General features: G+C 53.0%; 1 protein-coding gene across 1 annotated transcript in view; it reads right to left on the minus strand.

Moving 5' to 3' along the window:
• LOC119847613 (zinc finger and BTB domain-containing protein 22) overlaps positions 1-6,478 on the minus strand; it is a 15,838-nt gene extending 9,360 nt beyond the window's left edge. The window contains exons 1-2 of the mRNA XM_043502325.1: positions 6,378-6,478; positions 196-1,466 (exon numbers count right to left, since the gene is read on the minus strand). Of these exons, the coding sequence (XP_043358260.1) occupies positions 196-1,394 (1,199 nt within the window). The 5' untranslated portion in view covers positions 1,395-1,466; positions 6,378-6,478. The remainder of the gene's footprint in view (positions 1-195; positions 1,467-6,377) is intronic.
• Positions 6,479-17,654: the final 11,176 nt, after the last annotated feature.

Consider the following 17,654-nt stretch of genomic DNA (forward strand, 5'->3'; position numbering starts at 1 on the left):
CCACTAGACCCCACTCCCCATCCAGAGCCAGGGATAGAACCCAGGAGTCCTGGCTCCTAGCCCCCCTGCTCTAATTCACTAGATCCCACTCCACTCCGAGAGCCAGCCAGGGATAGAACCCAGGAGTCCTGCTCCCAGCCTACCACAACCCACTCCCATCACCTATGGCTTCTCTCCCACCCCCACCCCGCTCACCTCTGGTCTTCCGGTTGCTTCTCTCTGCCCGTGATCCCAATGGGGGCGCCCGGCTTCCCTGTCTCCAGCCCGCAGGGGAAGGGTCGGATGTAGCCATGGAAACCCACGGACGCCGAGAGAGCCATATGCCCGGGCCCCAGGTCACCCAAGGGCGAAGGCAGCGACCGCAACTGGTAGCTGAGCAATGGCGGGCAGGGCTGGTAGCCAGCAACCACCCCCTCTGGCCCCCAGAGTGCCTCTGGCGGCCAGGGATGGGCGTGGCGCTCCTGAGGCAGTGGCCGGGCCGTGATGACGCTTTCCCGTGGCTTGAGGGAGGACTGTTCAAACAAGACCCAACTGGGTGCCAAGCTGCCATCTTGGATTTGGCTCCACTTACTGTCTGGCCTAGCCAGGGCCAGGCAGGGTCCATCGGCCAATAAAACTAGGTTGTGGTTGCCTGGTGCTACAGTCTTGCCAACAGGGCTGGTGACCACAGACTTCATCTGGGACATCCCATCCACTGCCTCCTTCCTTGTGTCTTGGGCACCAACCCCGTCATGGCTGCCAGCCCTGTCGCCAATGACATCTCCATCAGGGCCACCATCCCCGTTGCCAATGGCAACCCTGTCATGGCTACCAGCCCACTCGCCAATGCTAACTCCATCATGGCCACCAGTCCTGTCACAAACGCCCACTTCGTCAGGGCCACCAGACCTGTCACCAATGGCAACTCCATCATGGCCACCAGTCCTGTCACCAGTGGCAACCCCATCATGGCCACCAGTCCTGTCGCCAACGCCAACTCCATCATGGCCACCAGCCCTGTTGCCAATGCCAGTCTCATCGGGTCCTCCAGTTCCCAGTGCCCTGAGGCAAGCCTGCTCCAGCTCCTCCATCTCCAGATCCCGGGCAGTGGCCAGGAGGCTGGTGAGCTCCTCAGGTGCCACCTCAAGGCTGCCAGTGTAGGCGAAGTCCAGGGCGTGCTTGAAGGTGGCTGGTGCGAGGAAGTCCAAACTGCAGAGCTTGCTGGGGCCCTGCAGCAGAAGGAGCCGGGCCAGGGTGCGGCTGGCGCAGGCCAGCACCAAGCTGTGGGCCAGGAAGTCCCGTTGGCCCACACGCACCAACACATCACAAAGGGCCTGTGCATGCCTCAGCTCACCGGCCCGGTGCAGCAGCAGGTCTGAGTGTGAGGGGCTGTGCAGCCTGACCCGCCGTGCCATCTTCCTGCCGCGGGGCTCAGGGGCGCTGCCGGTCAGGGGTCAGCTCCTCCATCAGCCACGGGGCTCTTCCTCCTGGGGAGAAGAGGAGAAGGAGATCATCAGTGGGAGTGGGCTGCACAAGATGGCTGCCGGGCTCTCAGACCCAATGCTCAGGGATGGCAGGAGCGTGGGAGGCAGGGGGACTGCACAAAATGGCCACCAGGGTCACAGACCTAACACTCAGGGATGGCAGGAGTGTGCGTGGGGCAGGATGGGGGAGGACTGCACAAGATGGCCACCGGGGTCACAGACCCAATGCTCAGGGATGGTGGGAACATGCCCGTTGAGAGGAATTTGGACCCCCACTCCCTCCCTTTTCACTTTAGTTACACAGACATTTGGGGGCTACAGTTGTCCCTCGTTCCACACCCTTCTTGCCAGCCCTGGGCGGGACTGTGCCTGGGGGGAGGGGCTGGCATGAGGGGTGCATGGAGGGGGACGGTTGTGAGGGAGGGCAGAGGGTTGCTGGGGGTTGCATGGAAGAGGTGGTGGCCTTGCAGGAGTTGGGGGCATTGGTCTGTAGATGGGGGACGGGCGGGAGTGGGGGTTTGGGAACAGTATGTTGGGGAGGGGATGGCGGGAGCGGAGAGCAGAGGGGCAGATGGGAAGGAGAGGTTGGCAGGAGCAGGATCTCAGTGGGGGCCTGGGCCAGCTGTGGGGGTTGGGCAGGGCCGTGAGCCAGTCCCACCGGGGGCAGGGTCTGGGCTGGCTGTGGGGGGCATGAGCCCATTTCATAATGGGGCAGGGCCTGGGCTGGCTGAGGGGGCCTGTGACCCAGTCCACGGGGGCAGGAACTGGGCCGGCTGAGGAGACCCATCTCGTGGGGAGGCAGGGCTTGGGCCAGTTGTGAGGGCTGTGAGCCCGGCTCGTGGGGGGCAGGGCCTGGGCCGGCTCAGGGGGCTGTAAGCCCGGCCTGCGGGGAGCAGGGCCTAGGCCAACTGTAAGCTCATCTCGCAGGGGAGCAGAGCTTGGGCCAGCTCGGGGGGGCAGGGCTTGAGCTGGCTGGGGGGGCCGTGAGCTCGGGCCATGGGGGCAGGGCCTCCGCAGCACAGTGCTGTGGGGTTTGGGGTTTTCGCTTTGTTGTCTGCAAGGCAGGAAGCTGGACTGGAGACGGGGGGGGGGGAGGTGAGCACCCAGGTCTCTCAAGTGCATGAGAAAGTGTCTGTCCCCCCCACCCGCTGGCTCTGTTCCCACAACAAAGGCAGTGACACCAGTGCAGGTTCGGCACATGAAAGAGGCGGCCCCGCCAGAGAGTGCTGGGTGGAGCGGGGCTCTCTAGATTGGGGGTTGACTGGGAGCCAGCGCAGGGATTCCCTCCCCCGTCCAGTGCATCCTGAGCCCCCCCAGTACCCCGCCCATGGAGAGCTCCCCTCAAACTCCTGTGTGCAGTGGTGAGCGCTCAGTGCAGCATTGCACATACGGAGCAAGCACTGGGCCCCACTTCCCTCCCAGTGCCGGGGAGAGAACCCAGGAGTCCTGGCTCCCAGCCCCCCGCTCTAACCACTAAACCCCACTTCCCTCCCCATGCCGGGGAGAGAACCCAGGAGTCTTGTCCCCCACACAGACGCTTTTTAAAAGATGCCCTGAGCTACTCTTCTCCTCCCTCAGTCCCCTGGAATTTGATCCAAGGTTTCCAGGTGCCCAGATGTCTTAACGAGACCCCTGATTTTTTGTGCGGGGAGCTTGGTACTTCCTGGACACAGGACACCCTTTGGGGTGTCAGGCATCAGCACCTAAAAGCACTAGCCCCTTTTCAGAAGCAAAAAGAAAAGGAGTACTTGTGGCACCTTAGAGACTAACAAATTTATTAGAGCATAAGCTTTCGTGAGCTACAGCTCACTTCATCGGATGCATTTGCATCCGATGAAGTGAGCTGTAGCTCACGAAAGCTTATGCTCTAATAAATTTGTTAGTCTCTAAGGTGCCACAAGTACTCCTTTTCTTTTTGCGAATACAGACTAACACGGCTGCTACTCTGAAACCTGTCATTTTTCAGAAGCAGTGACCAAACATGCCCCCCAGACAGGGCAGGGGACAGGGCAGAAGGGAGTGAGATGGGGCCGTTCCAGGGCAAAGCTATAATGGGCGCCGCACTTTATGGGACACCGGTGGTCAGCTCCACCCATACCCTATGCCTGGGTTTGTGGGGGCACCTCCTGTCCTCTGCTGTTCTTGCAGGGACACTCTGCGGAGGCCGAGGGATCTGGCCGAGTTCGGATGGACACTTCCAGCCCCATCAAACTGCTTCTAAGTCACTGCAGCAGGGTGGCCCTCCTTGGCCAGCCGAAAACCCAGAGGCCTCCACTGAGATTGGGGCCCCCTTACCCCCCTTGATTGTGCTGGGTGCTGCATAGGCCCCGACCAAGATCAGGAACTCCCTCCCTCCCCCCCTCCAATTGTGCTGGGTGCTGCCCAGACCCCAACTGAGATCAGGGCCCCCCAGTTGTGCCAGGCGCTGCAGATATATAGCAAGTGATTCCCTCCACTGAAGAGCTTACAATTCAGATTGACAACACAGACAAAAAGAGGGTTATGCATTCCATGAGGAAACTGAGGCCCAGACAGCCTGGGAGACAACCCAAAGGTCCCTCGGGAACTCTATGGCAAAGCTAGGAATCGGGCCCAGGTGGGGTGAGTCCCAAACTCACATTCTGATTATTATTAATTTAAAAAAAAACAACAACAAAGAACCAAAGCCCACAGCACCCCCTCTTCCCCCCTCAACTCAGACACTTGTAAAACTGTTGGGAGCAAAACACTCTAAAAACTTCTCTTCGTAGGGCATGCGTGTCCCATCCTCTGCAGGCAAAAACAGGGCAGGGCTGGGGGATCCCAGGCCTATTTCCCGTGTCAAAGCAACAAGGACTCCCCAAATACCGGCTCCAGCCATCACCAGAAAGCACCAGGGAAAGAGGGCAGCTCCCCTCATTTCCCCCAGACTCCCCCATGTTCCAGGGCACCTTCGGGAGGGCCAGTTTCCTGGCCATGTGGCCCCTGTACGGCATCTGTCAGCAATTGTGGCAGCTGCCAGCTCGGTAAATTGCTGATTGTTCGGGTACAAAAATCTCTCCCCTTTTCCCAGCATCCCAGTAAACAAGGGGCAGAAGGGGACTGCAACTAGTCCATGGGCACTCAGAAGGGGATGGCAGGGGGTAGATCCCAGAGCCCTGCCATGAGCATCATTAGCCTGGAAAAAGAAAAGGAGAACTTGTGGCATCTTAGAGACTAACAAATTTATTTGAGCATAAGCTTTCTTGAGCTACAGCTCACTTCATCGGATGCATCCGATGAAGTGAGCTGTAGCTCACGAAAGCTTATGCTCAAATAAATTTGTTAGTCTCTAAGGTGCCACAAGTTCTCCTTTTCTTTTTGCGAATACAGACTAACACGGCTGCTACTCTGAAATTAGCCTGGAAGAATCCCACTTGGGAATCAGCAATATAGGACACATGACTCATGCACATCAGTGGAGCAAATAGAGCATCTTCATTACTGGCCTTGATGGACCAGTGGTCTAAGCAGGGATGGGGGATGTAGGTTGGCTGGGCCCATGGCTGGTCCAGAGCAGCACCCTTGAGGAGTGACAGGGCCAGATTTCTGCCCATTCCCTTCCCACGCTGGCGTAAATGGGGAGCGGCTCCCAGGGGTCAGTGGGGCTGAGTCCCCTCGTTAATCCAGCCTGGGACTCCCTGAGCTGGTGTCTCAGGACCAGACAGGAAACTGGCTGCGCATCCAGTTCAGTGGGGACCCCTAGAACCAGCCTTGGGGCAGGGATTGGCTTTCCGTTTGGCCTGTCCAGCGCCTGGCACAATTGGGCCCAGGGCCGTGGCTAGGGCTCCCAGATGAGGGGCTGGGGAAGAGGAGAATCCTCCCCATAATGACACTGCAGTCGGGAGAGGGACTCTGAACTTGACAATGGCTATCTAATTAACAAAGCTTCTTGGGAGGGGGGTAACCCCAGCGTGGCCTATGGGAGGGGACAGGAATCGGGGGGCATTTTAAAGCGAGCCCAGTAGCCACAGCCCAGCCAGGCCAGGAGTAAGTGACTGGCAGGCTCAGGGCTAGCAGAAGAGGGTGCCGGTGCAGGGCACATGCCGATGAAGGGCTGAGATCGGGACCCATGGCTGGCATCTGGGTGATGCAGGGGGTGGGGGCCTCAGTGAGTTAAGTACTCCAGTCGGGTTAATTCCACAGGGGGCCCTCCCCCAATTTCCTCTCCCTGCCAGCGGAACGCCCTATGGATTTGCTGACGGCTGGGAGCCAGGGGGCACAGGGCAGCCGGACTGGGGGATGGGGAAGGTGAGGGGGGTAGAGACCATCCGCAGGGATCCAGTTGCTGTGAAAACATGAGGGGCTGGCTCAGGGGGGCAGGGAATAGGGCAGGGGCCTGTCTCATTTTGGGGGTACTGGCCCCGATCGAGTCCCAGGGCAGGGGACTGGCTGGCTTAGGGGGTGGGGAATGGAACACTGGGCCTTTCCCCTCTAGGGGGCGCTGGCCCTGATCCATCCCAGTGCAGACCCCTCCATTGGTGGCACAACCCACAAGCAGTTGCAGACGTGGGAGAAATGAGTTGTCGCGTTCTCAGCTCCCTCAGTAGCTGGGGCTGAGCGGGGACCAGCCAGTGGGTCTCCCTGGGGGCACGGCAGCAGGGGGCTGGCAACTCGCACTGCTGCTGTCCCCAGTGCCCGGGTTCCCCCCCACCCCAGGCCCTAGAGGGGCTGCCTCGGTTGGAAAAGGTTACGCACGCCGCGGTGGAGAGGGCGGCGAGCGTGGGACATCCTGTGCCGTGACACGAGGAAACAGACGTGCACAGAACCTAGAGAGGAGGGAAGAGAAAATGCAAGGTGCAGTGGAAACGGGCAGCCGCCTCCCTGGGGGATTGTCCTGAGGTTCCTCCCCCTCCCCTCCCCTCCCCTCCCCAGAGCCAAAGCCCTGCCACTCACCCTGCCCAGGAGCACCGAGCCAGCCCCTTCCATCCTTCACCCGCGGCAGAGTCTCTTCCACTGACAGTCCCTGTCAATCAGGTGTCAAGGTCTTGGGTCCCGTCCATGGGCCAGGGGACCCACCCACGCCCTGCCATTGGCTGGGGGAGGTGTCTGGTGAGCTCACATTGGACAAGGGGAGCTGTCAGCAAGGACCAATCTGGCACCACCCAGAGGGATTTGACTTTTCGGAGAAAAAAATTATGTTTTCTTTGAAGGGAAACTTAATTTTTTTGGCGCTAAGATGCAGCCAGCTCTGGTGCGGGGCAGCTGGGGAACAACCACACATAACACCGGATGAGGACAGCTCGCCTGGTGCTGGGATGCAGCCACCTCTGGGGCAGGGCAGCTGGGGAACAAATGTTACACACGAGTGTGGGGGGCTAAATGTGACTCTGACACCCCCCCCCCAGTAACTGGGAGGGGCAGACAGTACCATCCTGTCATGAGAACTCAGGGTCCACTTTCTCCTGAGCCTCCCCCAGCTTCAGCAATGCCCCATGGCAGTGGCAGGGGGGGCTGCATTGTCTCATTGCTGCCCTCCCAGCAGGATCTCGCCCCACCCCCTGGGGGTGCCAGACTGAGCCAATGCCCAACAGCTTCACGCCCCACACATTGCAGTCAGTTGGGGGGAACCTCCTGTATGGGGAGGCTGCCCCCAAAACATATTGTTCCCTGACCCTCCCCGCCCATCCACACCTTCACCCCACATTGGCACCTCACCCCAAGGGTCACCTGTGTTCCCTGCCCCACCCCAGCCATGCTGTTACTGCCCTCTGCCTGGCTTGCAGGGGGGCGGAGGGAGGCATAGGGCCTTTCCCCTCTTGGGGGGTGCCAGACCCAAGATGGGGGATGGGCTGACTCTGGCGATTCTGGCCCTTCCCCCGAGAAATAACTGAGAGGGGCTGGTTTTCATTTTACTGAGAAACAAAAGTGAAGGGTGGGGGCGGGGGCAGGGGCCACTGTGGGGCCTGGGAATGATTCAGCGCCCACGGCTGTGGGAAATGGGGACAGGGCAAGTTTCTGCCAGGAAGAGCGAGCACCCGCAGACACATCCCTGGGGGCCGAGTTGCCCTGCCTCAGCAGAGAGGGGGCAGGGCGGGAGTGGGGACACTGGTAGAGCAAGAGGGGAGAGCCCAGGGCTGGGCTAGCAGGGGGCTGCAGGTCGGAAGTGAGGGGCACCGGTAGAGCTCAGGGGGAGCCCAAGGCTGGGTTAGCAGGGGCTGTGGGTTGGGAGTGAGGTGGGGAGCTTAGGGCTGGGATGGCGGGGTGGGGTGGGGGGCTTCAGAACCACAAGTGGGTTCTTCTCTGGACTGTAGGGTCCAAGTTGTGATTTCTGGCCATTGAAATTCAACTTCAGACATGACATTAGAGTGGCAGGACCTGGCTGAGTGCACTGTGAAACCAGTTCAGAGGGAATTATCTTGTGGGAGCCCAGAAACTTGGGTTCTGTCCCTGACTCTGGGAGGGGAGTGGGATCGAGTGGTTGGAGGGAGGGCTGGAACTCAGGACACCTGGCTCCTTTTGCTGCTATCTGATCTTGGAGAAGTTCCTTGCCTCGCTGTGCCACAGTTTCCCCTGAACAAGCTGTGTCAGACGGGATCAGGATGAGAGGGCCGGGAATCCTGAGCAGTCACTGCCCCTTGGCGTGACCTGCTGGGTCACTGGGGTTTCCAGTCCCATAGAGGTGAGGACTCCAGGGCCTCTGGGCAGGGCCAGGGACTCCGCGGGCTGATTCATAGCGAAAGGAAGATGCAAATCGAAGGGGCCAGGGCCTGTAACTGTCTACGAAGGGGAAAACACGGGGGGTGAGCCAGAAACTCAGCGACCCACCGCAGGGCAGGCTCTGACCCATGGCTCCCCCCATCCTGGTGTGGGACTGGCTGTGGCCCATGGCTCCCCCTGGTCCTGGTGCTCGGCTCGCTGTGATGCACGGCTCTCCCCCAGTACTGGTACTGGGCTGGTACAGTCTTGGTGTGGGGCAGGCTGTGACCCACAGCTTCCCCGTCCTGGTGCTGCCCTGGCTGTGACCCACGGCTCCCCGCCGTCCCCATGCTGAGCTGGCTGTGACCCACGGCTCCCCCCATCCTCATCCTGAGCTGGCTGTGATGTACGGTTCCCCCCATCCTGGTACTGGACTGCCTGTAACCCACAGCTTCCCCCGTCCTGGTGCAGGACTGGCTACAGCACCTGGCTCCCCCAGGTCCTGGTGCTCGGCTGGCTGTGACTCACAGTTACCCCTGTCCTGGTGTGGGGCTGGCTGTGACCCATGGCTCCCCCCCATCCTGGTGCGGGGCTCGCTGTGACCCACAGCTGCCCCTGTCCTGGTGCAGGCTGGCTGTGACCCACGGCTCCCGCCCATCCTGGTGCAGGGCTGGCTGTGACCCACTGGGACGTTATCAACATGAACTGTGACCGTATATATCATTGTTGCAACCAGTGTTATATATTTGCACCAAATCTTGTAAAAAGTAAGGTGTCTATGGAAAGGTTATGATCTGCTGTTTATGATTATGCTGCCTGTATGCATGTATCCATTTTGTGGTTGAAATTATGAATATTGGCTATGTACTTGTATCTCAATGTGTTTGATTCTAAGTAGCATTATGACAGGTTGCAGAGTAACAGCTGTGTTAGTCTGTATCCGTAAAAAAAAGGAGTACTTGTGGCACCTTAGAGACTAACAAATTTATTAGAGCATAAGCTTTCGAGAACTACATGCATCTGATGAAGTGAGCTGTAGCTCACAAAAGCTTATGCTCTAATAAATTTGTTAGTCTCCAAGGTGCCACAAGTACTCCTTTTCCTTCTTAAGTAGCATTTGGTCAGCTTTTGAGAAAGGAATTTGCAGATTAAGTGCCCAATCAAGAAACACTTAACTGACAATGAACCTTGGGTTTCAGAGTAGCAGATCTGTTAGTCTGTATTCGCAAAAAAGAAAAGGAGTACTTGTGGCAATTTGTTTGCAAATTGCATCCAATGAAGTGAGCTGTAGCTCAGGAAAGCTTATGATCAAATAAATTTGTTAGTCTCTAAAGTGTCACAAGTACTCCTTTTCTTTTAATGAATCTTGGGAGACTCCAATCCATATGAGAAGTCTTCCTGGGAACGTTCAAGGTAGCATGTGAGCAATGACTGCTCTCCCTGTAAAAGAGCTGAGTCATGCATGGATATGTTAAGTCTTTGGGTTAAGTTTAGAGGTGAGAGCAACAATGGTGATGTCGTGGTGGGCGAGTGCTAGAGACCACCGGATCAGAAGAATGAGGTTTTCTTCGGACAACTAACTGACGCTTCCAGATCACAGGCCCTGCTACTAATGGGTGACTTCAATCACCCTGACATCTGGTGGGAGAGCAATACAGCAATGCACAGACAATCCAGGAAGGTTTTGAACAGTGTTGGGGACAACTTCCTGGTACAAGTAATGGAGCAACCGCCTAGGGGCCATGCTCCTCTTGACCTGCTGCTCACAAACAGGAAAGAAATGGTAGGGGAAGTAGAAGTAGGTGGCAACCTAGGCCGCAGTGACCATGAGATGGTTGAGTTAAGGATCCTGACAAAGGGAAGAAAGGAGAGTAGCAAAAGACGGACCTTGGACTTCAGAAAAGCAGACTTAGACTCCCTTAGGGAATTGATGGGCGGGATCCCATGGGAAGCTAATATGAGGGGGAAAGGAGTCCAGGAGAGCTAGCTGTATTTTAAAGAAGCCTTACTGCGGGCACAGGAACAAACCATCCCGATGTGCAGAAAGAATAGCAAATACAGCAGGCGACCAGCTTGGCTTAACAGTGAAATCTTCTGTGAGCTTAAACTCAAAAAGGAAGCTTACAAGAAGTGGAAATTTGGACAAATGAGTAGGGAGGAGTATAGAAATATTGCTCAAGCATGCAGGGGTGTAATCAGGAAGGCCAAGACACAATTGGAGTTGCAGCTAGCAAGGGATGTGAAGGGTAACAAGAAGGGTTTCTACAGGTATGTTAGCAACAAGAAGATGGTCAGGAAATGTGTGGGACCCTTACTGAACGGGGGAGGCAGACTAGTGACAGATGATGTGGAAAAAGCTGAAGTACTCAATGCTTTTTTTGCTTCAGTCTTCCCAGACAAGGTCAGCTCCCAGACTGCTGCACTGGGCAACACAGTATGCGGAGTTGGTGAGCAGCCCTCAGTGGTGAAAGAACAGGTTAAGGACTATTTAGAAAATCTGGACATGCACAAAGCCATGGGTCCAGATCTAATGCAGCCAAGGATGCTGAGGGAGTTGGCTGATGTGATTGCAGAGCCATTGGCCATTATCTTAAAAAAATCTGTGGCGATTGCGGGAGGTCCCAGACAATTGGAAAAAGGCAAATATAGTGCCCATCTTTAAAAAAGGGAAGAAAGAGAACCCGGGAACTACAGACCTGTCAGCCTCTGGCAAAATCATGGAGCAGGTCCTCAAGGAATCCATATTGAAGAACTTGGAGGAGAGGAAGGTGATCAGGAACAGTCAACATGGATTCACCAAGGGCAAGTCCTGCCTGACCAACCTGATTGCCTTCTATGATGAGATAACTGGCTCTGTGGGTATGGGGAAAGTGGTGGATGTGATATATTTTGACTTTAACAAAGCTTTTGATACAGTCTCCCACAGTATTCTTGCCAGCAAGTTAAAAACGTATGGATTGGATGAATGGACTATAAGGTGGATAGAAAGCTGGCTAGATCGTCGGGCTCAATGGATAGTGATCAATGGCTCGATGTCTAGTTGGCAGCTGATATCTGGTAAGTGAGATCAGAAAGAGTCTGTTGCTCAGGAGTGTTCCTTTAGAGCAAGTCCTAGGTGAAGGGGGTAAGGGCAGAATTTCTGTGAGGGGTGAAATAGAGAAGCTCCTAGGGAAAGGAATCCTCATGGTAGTCTTTGCAAGCAGTTTGCTACAATGGAAGGGTGTGGAAGTGATTTGATCAAGGAAGTTTTAGTACCTAACAGCCAGAAATTTTCTGTTGTGAATGGATCCACTGACTTTCCTTTCGAAAGATCCAGTGTGAATAGCTTTGAGACTCTCAGATGGAGTAAAAGCTGTTATGAAAGTTTAACAGCCCTATACCCAAGTGCCTGTGTTTGACCAGTTTGTTGGGGAAACAAGGTTGTTAAGAAAGAAATGTCTCCATGCTAATTCTTTGAGTGAGTAGTCTGTGCTTCACAGTTAATGCCCCTAAGTCTGAGGACAGATTTGTTTATTGGTGTTTCAGAGCAGAACAATTTTATGGCTGAATGCCTCAGGCAGGGGTAGGCAATCTGCAACCTGCGGCACAGGAGCTGATTTTCAGTGGCATTCACACTGCCCAGGTCCTGGCCACTGGTCCCGGGGCTCTGCATTTTAATTTAATTTTAAATGAAGCTTCTTAAACATTTTAAAAACCTTATTTACTTTACATACAACAATAGTTTAGTTATATATTAAAGACTTATCGAAAGAGACCTTCTAAAAACGTTAAAATGTATTACTGGCACGGGAAACCCTAAATTAGAGTGAATAAATGAAGACTCGGCACACCACTTCTGAAAGGTTGCCGACCCCTGGCCTAAGGATACAGGGGAAAGCAAGCAAACTCACCCTTAGGTACTTTGAATTGGTTAGGTATCGCTTTAAAACAAAATCCAGTCTCTAAGTTGCTGGGGGTGGTAGATTCACAAGCAAGCAGGCAGGCAGAAGAGTTTCTGTGTAGATGTTCAAAGCAGAGAGAGTCTGCAGTTGGTGAACACACCTAGCCAGCAAAGGAATTCCTGTAAGCAGGAATCAGAGTAGCAGCCGTGTTAGTCTGTATTCGCAAAAAGAAAAGGAGTACTTGTGGCACCTTAGAGACTAACAAATTTATTAGAGCATAAGCTTTCGTGAGCTACAGCTCACTTCATCGGATGCATTTGGTGGAAAAAGAGGGGAGATTGTGTGTGTATATCAATCTCCCCTCTTTTTCCACCAAATGCATCCGATGAAGTGAGCTGTAGCTCACGAAAGCTTATGCTCTAATAAATTTGTTAGTCTCTAAGGTGCCACAAGTACTCCTTTTCTTTTTGTAAGCAGGAAGTTTCAGTTTTCAACCTTCTAGAAAAACGGTATAGGGGAAAAGAACCCAATCCTGCTGAAGGAAAAAATGAATGTCCAGCCTTGAACTTGGTAGCAGCTGAGAATTTAAAAGCTAGTGTTTGTGTTGATGCAAATTACCTGACTGACTGGAGGGAGAAAAACTTGCTAATAGCTGTGTCACAGAGTGTGGGGGAGTCCAGGGCCTGCACCCCTCTTCCTGGGATTCACTGTGATTCTCAGCCAGCCAGTAAAATGGAAGGACAATAGGAACACAGTCTAAAACAGAGCTTGTGGGTACAACCAGGACCCCAGTCAAGTCCTTCTGGGGGAGCAAGGAGCTTAGACCCTAGCCCTGGGGTTCCCTGCATTCCACCACCCAGCACCAAACTGAAACTAACCCCCCCTCTCCTCCCCCAGCAGGCTCTCTCCTGCAGCCTTTGTCCATATTCCCAGGGCATAGGTGTTACCTCCCCCTCCCCCTCCCGGCTCAGGTTACAGGCTCTCAGATATCCCATCCCCAGTGAAACTCCCCTGCCACATTCCCAGATCAACACTCCCTGCTGTGTCACAAGCGGTTAGCACAGAGAGCACACCCAATCAGCCAGTGAATTCTGTTAAGCAAGAGAAATCAGGGTTTGATCCTTCAGGACAAGGAGGAAAAAGAGAAAAGTTTGGAAAGGAAAGCCACTGGTTAACCCTAAAGTGCCAAAACCCCAATGGTATTGAGCCAAAGGTGTGGAATAACAAACATGATTGTAGATGGACACTTGCAATGGATTTGTTTCAGAGTAGCAGCCATGTTAGTCTGTATCCGCAAAAAGAAAAGGAGGACTTGTGGCCCCTTAGAGACTAACAAATTTATTTGAGCATAAGCTTTCGTGTAAGTAAGCTGTAGCTCGCAACATCTTATGCTTAAATAAATTTGTTAGTCTCTAAGGGGCCATAAGTCCTCCTTTTCTTTTAATGGATTTGTTGTTATTGCTAATGGTAATTTTTGTAACTAATGTGTTGCTATTACCAAGAACTGCAATGTACAATGTGCCTAACCTTTTGAAAAAACCCTTGAACGTGTTAAAAGGAATACATGAATACAGGAATACATACTTTATGCTAAAAGGCCTGGTTATACTGACGTTGCACAGTTAATGCCTGTAAACAGTATGGGAACTTTTCACAGGGGAAAAGACATTCCAAACCTAATGTGCTGTATGAAAAGGGAAACTGAGGCACATTATCATATTGCTTTCATGGCTAAATGCCAAGATTTTTATACTGTGGACAACATTAATATCTACAGCAACTTGATGTTCATTGGGTTCCAAACATTTGCCAGAGCTTGTATGGATAAGTAGCTACGTACTCTAGCTCTTGGCAAGATCGCATGTGACACACAGGAATCATGCTGCAAGAGCAGATCCAATCCACTATTGTTCTAATGAAGTTGTACCTTGCGTTTGTAAAGAGATTCAATACTCTTATTGAACCATTTGATGAACCATTTCAGTTATACACTGGTACAGCTTCTAACCCAATACTAGCTGTAGTAACACAGAACCAAATATGGGGAGCTCTTGGGATACAGTCAGCGATGTTTGTGTCATCCCTTCCTGCATCAATTTTGCATTGGGGGTGTGACATTATTGACATGAACTGTGACCGTATAGATCATTGTTGCAACCACTGTTATATATTTGCTCCAAATCTTGTACAAAGGAGGTCCAGTAAGGTGTCTTTGGAAAGGTTATGATCTGCTGGTTATGATTATGCTGTCTGTATGCATGTATCCATTTTGTGGTTGAAATTATGAATATTGGCTATGTACTTGTATCTCAATGTGTTTGATTCTAAGTTGCATTAGTGAAGCATTTGGTCAGCTTCTTGAGAAAGGAATTTGCAGATTAAGTGCCCAATCAAGAAACACTTAACTGACAATGGACCTTGGGAGACTCCAATCCACATGAAAAGTCCTCCTGGGAGGACGCAAAAAGAAAAGGAGTACTTGTGGCACCTTAGAGACTAAAGTACTCCTTTTCTTTTTGCGAATACAGACTAACACGGCTGCTACTCTGAAACCTGTCATTATGCAAGGCACTGAATTTAGCCGTATAGATTGGAAATCTATCAACTTCATGAAAATTTGTTAGTCTCTAAGGTGCCACAAGTCCTCCTTTTCTTTTTGCGAATACAGACTAACACGGCTGCTACTCTGAAACCTGTCATTATTCATGCACGTGTGACTCCAAACTCCATCTTGCTGCTGTGACTTTCCACAGAAAGAACAAAGGGGTTTCCTTCCATGGGTAGAGAATATAAAAGGCCCTGGAAACCCCTCCATATTGTCTTCAGTCCTGGTTCTTACCTCTGGAGGAACTTTGCTACAAACTGAAGCTCTGAACTGAATTGATACTCCTAGTAGTGTCCCGCCAGAGGCAGCATCATTACACCCATGGTTCCCCCTGTCCTGATGCCAGGCTGGCTGTGACCCACAGTTCTCCTCCCATCCTGGTGCGGGGCTGACGCATGGATCCCCCCATCCTGTTGCAGGGCTGGGTGTGACCCACAGCTCCCCCTGTCCTCATGCAGGGCTGACTGTCACCATAGCTACCCCCACCCCCATTTTCGTGCTGGGCTGGCTGTGACCCACGGCTCCCTCTGTCCAGGTGCGGGGCTAGCTGTGACCCATGGCTCCCTACTTCTTCCTGCTGCTGTTTGGCTGTGACCACTGGCTCCGCCTCCCCAGTTTTGGTGCTGGCCTGGCAGTTACCCATGCCTCCTCCCCATCCTGGTACGGGGTTGGCTGTGACCCATGGCATCCCCCCTTCCTCCCCTCATCCTGGTGCTGGGCTGACTGTGACCCACGGCTCCCCCCCATGCTAGTGCAGGGCTGGCTGTGACCCACAGCTCTCCAGATCCTGGTGCAGGGCTGGCTGTGACCCACGGCTACCCCCACGTATCATGGACTCACTGGGCGTGCCCACTCTTGGCCCTATACGGTCCCTGGGGGGGAGCCCCCTTCAGTGAGACAGCCCTCTCGGTGGTCCACTCTCTCTCTCAGGTTTAAGTCCTCTACCTCCTGGAACTACACCTCTCTGAGCCTTAGCACACCTGTCTCTTGCTGTGGGCCCCCTCAGGGAGTCCACTTTCTCTGAACCCCTGGGGCCTCCACTCCCAGAGGGAATAATGCCCCCCTGTTCTCTAGACCGGAGCGACTCTCAGCCAGCATAAAAAAGGAGGGTTTATTGAGCGTCTGAACCCAGCATAGGAAACTCTCAAGACCCTCAGGCCTGGCCTCCCTCAGCACCGTACATCTAAGCCTCCCCTGCATCCAGGTGGGCTCTGCCTGCTCTCTCTCCAGTCCAGAGACCCTGGGCTTCCCAGCTGGGCATCTGATATCACTGGCCCCAACAGTTCCTCCCCTGTCTTTTGTCTTTGTACCAGGTAAACAGGTCGCTGGGGTCCTCTCTCCTCTGCCCTTTGTCCTCCCACTGGCCAGAACAAGTTGACAGCCAAGCTGGGGTGGGCCTCTTAGTCACCAGGTCACCAGTTGTTAGGGTTCCCCATCTCCAAGCTGTTATTCCGGGGGTCCCAGCTGCGAGGCGAGGGCACACCTGGTCCTCTGCAACAACAAACCCTCTCCCACCACCTTGTTAAACATGCAGCACACAGGGAAACTGAAGCATGCACACGCTATTCATGTAAAACACTACAAAAATCCCCAACTTCATCACATCTCTCCCGCCTTTGAGTCTGAACTGAGCGAGGTCACTCTAGCCAGTGACCTGGGGAAGTTCAGGCCCCCTTCTCTGGGACACAGTGTGATGGGTTGGGTCTGGGAGCTGCCACCTAGTGTGCCAAGACTACTTCTGTTCCTGCTTTTCTGCCCTGCCAGCTTAGGACTCCAGCAGTCTGCCTGGTTTGAGCCAGCTCCTCTAGCCTGCTGCAAACCCAGACGCAGGTCTGATCCACGTCCCCTAACAGCTGTAGGCTTAACTGAAACCAGCTTACAGAAGGGTTCCCATCTTTAACACTCAGATGCCCATGTGCCAATAGGGTCCAAACCGCAAATAAATCTGTTTTACCCCTTATAAAGCTTATACAGGGTAAACTTATAAATTGTTCACCCTCAATAACACTGATAGAGAGATATGCACAGCTGTTCCCCCACCCCCAGGTATTAATACATACTCTGGGTTAATTAATAAGTAAAATTGACTTTATTAAATACAGAAAGTAGGATTTAAGTGGTTCCAAGTAACAGACAGAACAAACTGAATTACCAAGCAAAACAAAATAAAACCCGCAAATCTATGCTAATACAGTAAGAAGCACAATACAGATAAAATCTCACCCTTAGAGATGTTTCAATAAGTTTCTTCCACAGACTGGACGCCTTCCTAGTCTGGGTAAATCCTTTCCCCTGCTACAGCTCTTGTTCCAGCTTAGGTGGTAGCTTGGGGATTTCTCATGATGGCTGCCTCCTTGTTCTGTTCCACCCACTTATATATCTTTTGCATAAGGTGGAAATCCTTTGTCCCTCTGGGTTCCCACCCCTCCTTCTCAGTGGAAAAGCACCAGATTAAAGATGAAAAGGAGTACTTGTGGCACCTTAGAGACCAACAAATTTATTTGAGCATCCGATGAAGTGAGCTGTAGCTCACAAAAGCTTATGCTCAAATACATTTGTTAGTCTCTAAGGTGCCACAAATACTCCTTTTCTTTTTGTGAATACAGACTAACATGGCTGCTACTCTGTAACCAGGTTAAAGATGGATTCCAGTTCAGGTGACATGATCACATGTCCTGTGAGACCTGGAAGCCTTCATTCCTCCCAGCCTGACTCACAGGAAGGCCTGCCTGCAAACAGCCATCCACAGTCAGTTGTCCTGGTTGATGGGAGCCATCAAGATTCCAAACCACCATTAATGGCCCACACTTTGCATAACTACAATAGGCCCTCAGAGTTATATTTCATATTTCTAGTTTCAGATACAAGAGTGATACATTTATACAAATAGGATGACCACACTCAGTAGATTCGCAAAAAGAAAAGGAGTACTTGTGGCACCTTAGAGACTAACAAATTTGTTAGTCTCTAAGGTGCCCCAAGTACTCCTTTTCTTTTTGCGAATATAGACTAACATGGCTGCTACTCTGAAACTCAGCAGATTATAAG

Source organism: Dermochelys coriacea, chromosome 24 (assembly GCF_009764565.3).
Source record: "Dermochelys coriacea isolate rDerCor1 chromosome 24, rDerCor1.pri.v4, whole genome shotgun sequence".
NCBI lineage: Eukaryota > Metazoa > Chordata > Testudines > Dermochelyidae > Dermochelys > Dermochelys coriacea.